The 10,966-nt window shown below is 34.2% G+C and overlaps 1 protein-coding gene across 2 annotated transcripts in view; it reads right to left on the reverse strand.

Annotated features, from left to right (window-relative positions):
- LOC108684480 (lysyl oxidase homolog 3) overlaps nt 1-3,744 on the reverse strand; it is an 8,759-nt gene extending 5,015 nt beyond the window's left edge. Inside the window, exons 1-3 of one of the 2 annotated variants that reach the window (XM_018188820.1) lie at nt 3,384-3,744; nt 867-1,013; nt 241-510 (exon numbers count right to left, since the gene is read on the reverse strand). In XM_018188820.1, coding sequence (XP_018044309.1) covers nt 241-510; nt 867-1,013; nt 3,384-3,594 — 628 coding nt within the window. In that variant the 5' untranslated portion in view covers nt 3,595-3,744. Of the gene's footprint in view, nt 1-234; nt 511-866; nt 1,014-3,383 lie in introns of both variants that reach the window. The other variant, XM_018188819.1, reaches the window with a different exon arrangement.
- Between the last annotated feature and the right edge of the window lie 7,222 nt (nt 3,745-10,966).

Consider the following 10,966-nt stretch of genomic DNA (forward strand, 5'->3'; position numbering starts at 1 on the left):
TAGAGCGATTAAAACGTAATAAAATATTTACAAAGAAAACACATGTATCTAATATATATTCATATTAATTATTTTGATTTTTCAATATTTATTATGACTCACGTTTTTAAGTGATTTTTTTAGACAAAGTTAAAGTTCCTGCTTTAAATTATAATTAAAATTAGTTTAATTTGGTATAGTTCTATACATATAATTATGATTAATTATAATCCTCGGAGTAAATTGTTTTGTAACCTGTACTGCCTAATTTAATTTCCACTCGACCCTCGGAATGTATGCGTCCTCCGGATAATCGTAGAGCCGTGCCTTGCTGATATGTATCCTTTATTCTGGTCTTTACTGGCTTTTCTTGCGAAATTGGTGGCGATGTTCTCGTTTCCTCACCGTGCGAGCAAATGACGCCGGCAGCTTCGTTACTACCGCAGTCGGAAATGCCCCATCCGTCGAAACGGCATTTCGCGAGTTCGATCTCAGATCCGTCGCAATAAACGTTATCCATCCAGTATCTTCCTTCGAAATATTTTTTATATAAAAAATTGCACGCTTATATTTCATATTTTAATTAAACGCATTGACCGATAAATAAAAAATAACATTGCACATGCTTGAACAAATAACAGAGTGAAATAAAATAAATTGTAAAATAAAATTGGATATATAATATTTATATGATATTATTACTATAGTTTTTCAGAGATAACACTTAATGCCATACACTAAAAATATGACGCGTGTCTGCCGATAAATTGAAATAAACGAACGACTTATTATTAGATGATCTTGCTTGTCTCGGCCATACATGCAACTGTTGCGCTCGACCGTGAAAGACAGTGATTCAAAATAAAAAGACAAATATCTCATCTCACTTCTAGCCTGACCAAAGTGGCCGTATGTCGTTGCTTTAATTGCACCGTTATAGCCTAATTGCTTGCAAACCACACTGGCCTCGAAGTCGTCCCATTCGTCGTCGCATATACTGCCCCATTTCCCGTTGTGAAGTATTTCCACGTTTCCTGTGCATACAGCAATAAAATCTCTTGCTTACGTTTTTCCTATTGCAGCAACTTGACACAATAAAAAGGAAGTAGTCGATGTGCAAACTTTCGATTCATCAATGGAAAGCATTGTCAATAATAATATTTCAACAACAGTAATGAAAGTCATTTAACTTAAAGACAAAGTTTATTAAAATTTAGTAAAATACTAAAATAGTATTATTAAATAACTAAAAGAAAATTTGATATCATTATTAATATCATAAACACATGATAACATAAATCATAAATATAACACTTAATTTTCAACAGTTATAAAAGTACAAATCTAAGTTTTATGTCTAAAATGTCCTGTTTGAAATACAGATTTTGTATCGCAGAATGCAAGAACCTCTGCTTTATGGTAATTGATACAGGAAAGTTCAAAGTTATAAGTTTTTTCACTTATAATTTATAACCTAATAGTATCGATCTTCTAAAATTTTGTACAATCTTGTATCTTCTAAAATTTTTACTTTGATTTTAAATGATTTATTGCTCCACAGAAAGGTTTTGCTGAAGTTTCTAAAAATTTAGCTACATAGAGATATGAAAATAATTTTGTTGAATCATAAAAATAATTATGTAGAACTATTCAAATAATTATGTAAGATGCTTAAACTTTTTGCAGCACTACTCATCATGCTTGAAATTTTTACATACAGTGAAAACAAAAAGTATTCGTACAAGGAAATTTGTTATAAAAAAAGCCTTATTTGTAGAAAATAAATAAACATTAATTGGCAATTTTATACAATAAATACATTCTGTTCTATCATAAACAAACGAGTTTCGCAGGTATTCCTGATTTCAGAAGCTAAATTTTTCGTCTGTACATACTTTTTGAGCATTCAAATAATACAATTTTTTATTTTCGCTTATTTTTTAGATGATACATTTTATATAATTAATACACATCTTTTTGGTATATATAATTTTAAAAAACATACAATCCATTTTATTCTTTATGAATAAATTAATTATTCAATAAGAAAATCATCAATTAAGCCGAATCGACATTAAATTTATATTGAAATCATCGTATTTATATTGATTCGACATTAATTCGATGACTCATTTCTCGCTGGATAATATTTACTTTTTAAAAATAAAGTTTTTTTAAAAAATAATTTTCTTTGTACGAATACTTTTTACACTCACTGTAATTATTTTGATGATCCAAACAAAGCAAAATTAATCGTTCTTTCTATGAATAGTCGATTTTAATTATTACAAGCATTAAATAGCAATTATAGAGAAAGATATTAATTTTCTATTTTTTATATCTTTTATTAACGGTTTTAAAAATCAGTACTATTCTAATTATATTAATTTATTGATTGTTTTATATACTGAAAGAATTAAGTATTAAACTTTAATTACAACTTTTAATATCACTTGGATTTGGTTCAATAAAACGACTGCGACCTTCTGTCTTAACAATATATGTAAAAGAGCATCCTGCAAAATCGGCCGGAGTTGTGGAGATCGCGATCCTATTTTATGATCTGATTTTATGATGACTATGTTATGCTGCGATTCCTGGTATTGCGTGTACATATGTGACGTATGGCGTATAGTTGTTGGCATAAATCTTCCTCGAGTTGACCTCTTTTTAATCGTCATCGCGCGAGAGCGACTTGAACGGCTGCGCGATAAAACTCGCGCGCGAACCTCACTTTTTATCCCCGCGAAACGGAGCGGGAAAAGAGAGGAAAAGAGAGAGATTTATAACCCGTTTATATTGTAGCCGCGCGCTTTATCGCGGGGAAAATATCAACCCTCAACGAGTTGTGCTTTCATCCTGATCGGATTTACGATACGGGGTGCGCCCAGTTTACATGCATGTCTCGTTGGTGTACAATCGATACTATCGTCGCATTTGGTCTGTGTAATAAGAAGATCGAGAAGATGCATAATTGATTTTAGTACACCAATTGATCCGACTAAACGACGAAGTTCTTTTGTTCCGCATACGTCACCGTCCGTTCCATATGCTTCCTTGAATCGCGTGAATTTTATGGATGTATCATCTTAAAACTTAAATGAGAAAATTCGCGTTATTATTATTTATTATCATTGTATTTATCATTTATTATTCACGCTAAGTTGAGTCCCGGCGATTTTAAAATAATCCTTTTCTCAATGAAGACTGTTGTTGCTTGATATTAACTTTCTGAGTATCGGCATGTTTTTGATCGACTTTCTTATTTTAAGGGCTAGAATTTTTTTATCAATGTCATAGGATTGAGTGGCGAAAAAGATGACGCCATTGTCGAGTCTCTAAAGAGATCTCCTCCAAAAGTTAAATGTTTTAAAGATTAAATCTAAAATAAGTTTTTATAGCACCTTCGTATTCGCCGTTTTCACCTCCTGTCAGCTTTAATGCTCCCTCCTGCTTCTTTAATTTTCGGAAATCCTTTCTTAACTTTCTAACTATGCGCGTCTTCTTGTCACGATTGCTGGCCCAGGTAGCGTTGTTACTTGTACAAAATTCAAATACAGCTAACAACATTATCAAGCTAAACGCGATTCCCACTCGTTGCAGTTGTAGCCTCATTTTTCTTGCGTTTTGAAAATTTTAACGTTCAACTAAACAAAAGCTTTATCAATTGCCAGGATCTAATCACGACTTACATTCAATATATCGTTGCATATGATCTATCATCCAATATTACACGCGATATTTTAAAATAATTAGAATTTCGATGAGCACTCACGAAATTTAATCACACTTTCCTCGGGTTGTTGTTCTTTCGTTACGAAGAGTACAAAAAAAAATTTACGTTGTACTGAAATCGTGTGCGCACGATTCCACGGGCTACTGATCACGCAATATAACGTACGCAATGCATTCGCTTCTTGTTTCATAACGCACACTTGTAACGTGACGCCGGCTTATAAGATCATCGGCGGTCCAGATGGCGGATTGTTTCTTTTCCCGCATCGCCGATCTCTTCCTGAACGATTCGTTAGCCCTGATGACCCGTTTAAGTCACATGTCGACGCGATTAGAATAGCTATGACTCGTTCCTGACGAAAGATTTTAAGAAGAAGAATGTTTCTTCTCTTGATTTACAATTCTTGTTTTACAATTCTTTCATTCTTATTTTGCAGGGTATGTTCCAAAATTTATAATGCAGTTTTACTTTTAGTTTAGATAAATTATAAAATGTATGACGAATATGTCAAATACAATTTCGAAGAGAATACATATATGTTTTTATATAATAAAAAGGTAATTTTAATTTAGGATTTAAAATTAAATAATAATAACAATGTATGTATATAAAAAGAAAAATGTAATTATTGAAAATATTTTTGTGTGCAACTTAAATTTTCGAATTTGAAGAAACGACCTAAATTCGAACATTATTACAAAATTATTTTTCTTTATGAATCAAATCTTATTTTAAAAAGAAGAATTAAAATTATATGCTTATTGTTTCTAGAATTTTTCGTTAATTCTGCGTTTGTCGCATGCTGAAACTGTGTTTTACTTCCGAAATTGACCGGTTGGTATCGATAAATTTTCTTGATTTTACGAACTATGTGATCCATTGGGATGATTAATACTGACATCCGCACGAATCAACCGTTTATAACGTTTCGGTCTTACGGAAACGCACGGCATATTGTTTCGTCGTGCACGTAGATGAAAATCAACTAGTTTAACCCTCAATTATTACGGTTAAATTTGGGCAATCATGATGAGGTCATATTGTGATCCCAATAATAAATTACATTAACAACGTTTAGAAAGTAATTTTGATTTTCATTACTTAGCCCTTTTTATAGAGAAAATATCTGAGAAAATATCATATCTTTACGAAGATCTGATGACATAAAAAAATAAGTTAAATAAAATAATAAACTGTAACTATTCGAACGCTTACTCTGATAATCTTTACGAAATATCGCAGATATCAAGTTTGACTTCGTTATGGTATTCGAAAACCGATATATCTATACATATGTATCTATACATATGTATCTATACATATGTATCTATATGCGACGGCTTTTCAAGATAGAATATTTCATATACCACAATTTATCATCGTCCTACGTTGGACAGCATTAAAGTCTAATAGATAGAAAATAAACAAAAAGATGGATCTGACAATAACTTCTTTAATGTTATCTAATGTAAAAAGTATCGTAAAATCCAATAAACTATTAATTTCCGTATTAATTGTACAAATATTCTGAAAAAAAAATTATATAATGGACATATTATATATATATCGATAAAATATGTCAATTTGTATATTTATATAATTATTTATATAATTATTAATATAATGTATATTTATATAATTATGTAAATATAAATATATAAGAAAATTTTTTTTCCACGGGATCATATATAATAAAATTATATCAACTAACAAATTACAATATATTTGTCGAACGTTTCGGCTAACTTTTAGCCTTCATCATTAAATTTTAATTCACGAGAAAAAGAATTTGCGTTACAACAACTATGGTGTTAGAACTAATTTGTATTTGACTCTCTTGAGATGAATCTCCACAGCAATTTCTGTAAGTTTTTTTAATATTTTTCGATTCTAATATTCATTTATTATATTTGAGGTCAAATATCGTTGATTATCCAGCTTATTACTGATTATGGGAAATTTCATGTCGAAATGTAACCACAGGATGAAGATTTTTATGGATTTTATATAATACGTTTGCTGATGAAGGTTAGAAGTTAGTCGAAATGTTCGACAAATATATTATTTATAAAGTATATTAATTTAAAACAATCGAAATAACGCAATGCGAATTAACGCATAATTATTACAGCACGATTCCTAAAGATCCATTTATAATTTATTAATTGTTTTAATATAAGGAATCGTATTTTATTATAAAATTATATATTATTACGAGTTAATATATTATTTATTTCTTTTCTTTAGTTTTCATTATTAAGAATTTTGAATATTGATTTATTCAAATTGCGTGTTTAATTTTACGGATGAAAAACCGAACATCCCTATGCGCTGCTGCGTCACATTTATCTCATATTTTTTCATTATCAATGGGTCCGATAATATACCTGTCCCAAGAAAGTGAATAAGTGCACTTGCGTGTTTTCTCCTACGATTCTTCGCTCTGATGGACGTGAGTTTGGATCATCATCCGTTATCAAATAGAAGGTAGATGGTTCGATCTAAAAAGAAAAAGTTTAGAAAGTCTACGATGAGACGCAGGTCTTGTTCATTCAATATGTATCATTCGTAATCATTGCGCAATCACCGTTGGGAATTGCTTGTTTTATATTATATTAAGTAAAAGACCGGCGAGAAAAAATCGAAGAATTACGTTAGTAATTAAGTCACTTTTTGGCACTAAATATACTGTGGATGATTTTTAATATTTCGTATAAATTATGAATAATATTTAAATCAATAATTAATTGTATATTAAATAAATACAAATAAAGAAAGTATCATGTTTTGTTTGCGTAAATAAGATTATTTTAACTGTGATTATTATTCATTTAATCTTTTATAAATTTATATATTTTATCGCCATTCATATTATATTTTAAATTACTTATAGCTCAAAAATATAAATAAAAAAATATTCTTTGTGAACACAATAATTCAAATGCGATTGAAAGCATGTGTCAATTTTTTGCCTCCGTTCTCCGATTGATTGCAACCTCATCGTAGTCATTAATTTGATGTGATGTCGGGATAAAAAAAATTCATGTAATTCATGTAATGGGCCGTGCTTTTAACACGCTTCATTCTGTGACGTAATCGCGCGAACGAACGCGTGGTGAAGCAATTATCGTGTGCTATGCTCGAGTGAAAACGGCCCACGGCTAAATTCTTGACATACTTAGGCCATGAGACGCTTCCAACATCAAGGGATGAAGGGACGCGAGAGATTATTTGGTCCGTAAACGATTTCTTGTGACACATGGCTGAAGAAAAAAGAATCTTTCTTTTTCACTCGCTCCCTTATATAGAGCAGATAATTGCTTTCGTCGTAAACTGGAAGACCCACTCAAGTTTATGTCTATATTTTCTATTCATGATTTTTAAAGACAATTAATGCGCGATAGGAAGGATATAAGATTAAAAATCTACATAATAATACTTATTATTTTTAACTGTAACAAAATTGCATATTTTACAATATTCCTTTTTTATCGACCTTTTTTATCTTTTGTATAGTATAATATTTGGAATTATGTGTGTAAACTATAGATATGATATCGAGCAAAGAAAGGATAATAAAAGATATCTAGTTTAGTTAAAACAAATATTTGACTTTATGATATTATATTTTTATTTTCTACAGTGGTGATGTGTCTAAAATACTATCATAATTTTACATAGCATATAATTTTCTTTCTTTTTTAGTAAACACTAGAATTTAATTACGACTTATCGTTCAAAAATGTACGATTGAAAAAATGTTTGTCACGTCTTTGAATAAGTAAAAGTTTACTATTGGCTCCCTGGCTGAATTATTAATGTCCAATCGATACTGGCAGCCTATTCGGTTGCTGTATCGAAGGTGCGCGCGCGCGCGCGCGTGTGTGTGTGTGTGTGTGTGTGTGTGTGTGTGTGTGTGAACGACAGTGAGTATTGGATTGTTACAAAGTCTTGAATATGAAGAAGAAGCGAAAGTGGATCGCGTTTTTGTCGCGCCCACGGTAACGATGGATATCATAAATCGCGATCGTATATGCGCAGCACGAGGATGCTGCAGGTGCTGGATGCAACGATTGGCATTCGCTGTCTGATCGCAAGTGCACATTTCACTCGATTAAGCACACAGCGTCGTTGAGTGGCTTGTCGATCGTCGATTTGCTCACTCGATGAGTACACTTAATTTAATAATCGCGCTTTCTTCGCCTTCGATTATACAATCGGCGAAAGTACAATATATACTAATTAAAAAAGAGAGATTAAGGATTAATAAAGATCGATCAAGAAAGAGAGAGAGAGAGAGAGAGAGAGAGAGAGAGAGAGAGAGAGAGAGAAGAATGGATTTGGAAAACAATTCGAGAAATTTGCAATCATAGTTAATTAATTTACAGAAATTCCTCTTATTCTGTCATTTAAATTCAAGAAAGAAATTCAGGGAAAAAAGAATATTCAATTATTCAAATTTTTTAAATATCCGCTTGAAATTCTAAATTCTAATTGTTATATTGCCAAGAGAATAATCTATGCAAATAGCGGCGCGAAAGCAAATTTTTAACTGAAACTAAATCCGTCAGTTGAAGAGTTGTTCAGAAATTGAATTTTAAAATAGTTACACCCGACTGAGTTTGGAACTTGGAGTAATTTATTTCGTTCCATGAATCTCTCTTTGCGTTTTACATAGACTGTAAATGTATGTAATACGCAATGTTCAATGACTGTCGAAGGTCTTCGAGAAGAAGTATATCATTTTTATATATCATGTCATTTTTATTCATTGTTGAGCACTTAAGCGTAAAAACGAGTCTCGACGTTGGCAATATAATTTATTATACCGAATTATTTGTAATCGTTTGCGTATCGAAATATGTGGGCTATTTTTCAGAAAAGTTTAAGTTTTCGTCGCTTGAAATTCACCGAGAGACTTCAAGAAAAATCTTAATTTCGTCCAGACATTCCATGTGCTCTGTTTGTTTCACAAACTTTTCCCACTCCGCATTTCTTACATATCGCTGCAATCTGTTTGTTGCTACATATATTAAAACAACTCATCGGTTTTTCCAACAAATGTAACGATAATCAATATACTTTAAAATTATTAATTTTATTATATGTGTATATTACATTTGAATGAATTTTAAATAATATAATTTTTAAATGATTTTTATTTTCGGATTTATAACTATTATATAATAGGAACTATAATAACTACAATAAATCACATAGAAAGAATGTTGAATTTTGTTGGATAAAATAATTACGTAAGATATTTATATAAAATAAAAAAAATCTTAAGATTAAGAGACTCAATTTAAGCTAAAATTAATGATTGATTTCTTCATATTTTAAAAAAGCAACTGTAAGAAATTAAAAAAAAATCAGCATCTGACATTTCGTGAAGTTTACTGTAATTATACTTGACGCAGGATTATGTAAACGATATATCTTTTGAATCTTCCCTTCCACACGCGTTTGAAACTCGCGCGCCGGCCAGCGGCGAACAATGGCGGCCGCGTCGACGGCGGTCGATAGAGTTTAGGGACTCTACCACGCCCAATCGCGGTCATCCGCGGTCCGCGGTGCAGGAGTGCAGGACGTGCGCTCGGTGCGCTACGCGCAGTCTCGGTCTCACTGCCGTGAGTTTGCGCGCGCCCAGCGAGAATAGACAGTAGACGCTATGTCCTTCTCGCGTCACTCCGCATCGCTACGCATAGGAGCGCAGGCAGCACACTGCGCACCGCGCCGGCTCCCGCTCCCCCACCACTTATAACCTCTCTCATCCGTCTCGTCGTGCTCGCGCCGCTTGCGGGTGTCTCACGCCTCGCGGCCTCGCGGCACGCCACTCGCCAGTCAGTCGGTTTTTGTCCATCGCGTGCTGCGGCTTGTAGCGACTTGACGCCGCAAGAGCAGCAAACTGAACGGGGGGTTTTACACAATCAGGCACACAAGGTGACGGAACTGTTCATCACGTTTGGACGTTTATTTATTTTATTCAGTATCTCTCGTACCACGACGACGCCCGACGTCCGCGTCGTCGTGTGAGGCGCGCATTTTCGATCGCGGAAAGGAAGGAAAAAAGAAAGACAACCACGTTTCTCATTCTATCTCTTTCTGCCAAGGGCAGGGAGAGAGAAAGAAGCACCTCGTGGGCACCTCTGCGGCAGATCGTGGCTGCGACTGCCAGTTGAGTGCGAGTGCCGCGAGACCGCGCGGTCGGCCATTGTGCTTTCTTCTTGTCGCCGATACGATCGCGTTGTCTGTCAGGTTAAACTAAAGTGTTCAGTGTCGACTTATACCGGACGAATCTGCAAGAGAGACCGAGAGACGTGTACGTGCGCCGTAGCTCGCTGCCGGCTTCTACTTCCGGAGCTGCACCGCCTGTGTCATCATCATTGTGTTACCGTCATCGTCATTGGCGCCTTCAACCTGCAGCTAGCCAGTACCAGAAGTAAGTGCGGCAGACAAAGATGGGACGAAAACGTCGTTTCTTTACGGAGCGGAGCGCGGATGCGAAACTCTGTCGGTAACGCCATCCCTCTTTCCTTCCTCCTCCCGCGATGTCCTTGCCTCTTTCTCGTCTCGCGTGGATGACACGCTCCATTCTGGTCGCCGGATCATGTCTCTGCCCCGCTTCACTCCGAATCGGTGGCTCCAGGTGCCACTTCGATCGTTCCTCACGAGAGCCAGCGTGACAGATCTTGAACCGGCGTCGAGGTAAGACGTTTGAGAAAGGCTAAGGAGAGGCCGGGGGTAAGGAGTGGACGAGAATGAGAGCTCACGTTTCGATCTCACGCTCCCGCGTTCTTGCGACGCACGCACGCACTCACGCACTCACGACCCCCTTCCAAGTTCACGGCTGTCACGGACAGGTGCTTGTTTCGGAATTGCGAGAGAATGTCGCGTGTTGATCCTTCGGACATCGACGCGAATTTCTCTATGACTGGCTTTTATCTTAATTTCTATTACACACGATGGATCATTCGTGTCTCAGATTAATTTTCATCACTTTAACAAATATACGAAAATTATTAAGGAATTTTTACATATACAATATATATACATTGACTAACAATATTAAGTACCTTATTAATCATTATGTAAGGTTTTAGTTTAAAAAAATGATTTATTTACTGTAAATTGTTTTTTATTTTAATGCCGGTAACTAATAGACGACAATTCAGGCAAAAGAATTAGAATTTTAGATAAATGATATCTAAATGAAGAAAATATAATATGCTTAATATTTTTTATCAAGGC

The sequence above is a fragment of the Atta colombica genome, unplaced genomic scaffold, assembly GCF_001594045.1.
Source record: "Atta colombica isolate Treedump-2 unplaced genomic scaffold, Acol1.0 scaffold135, whole genome shotgun sequence".
Classification (NCBI taxonomy): domain Eukaryota; kingdom Metazoa; phylum Arthropoda; class Insecta; order Hymenoptera; family Formicidae; genus Atta; species Atta colombica.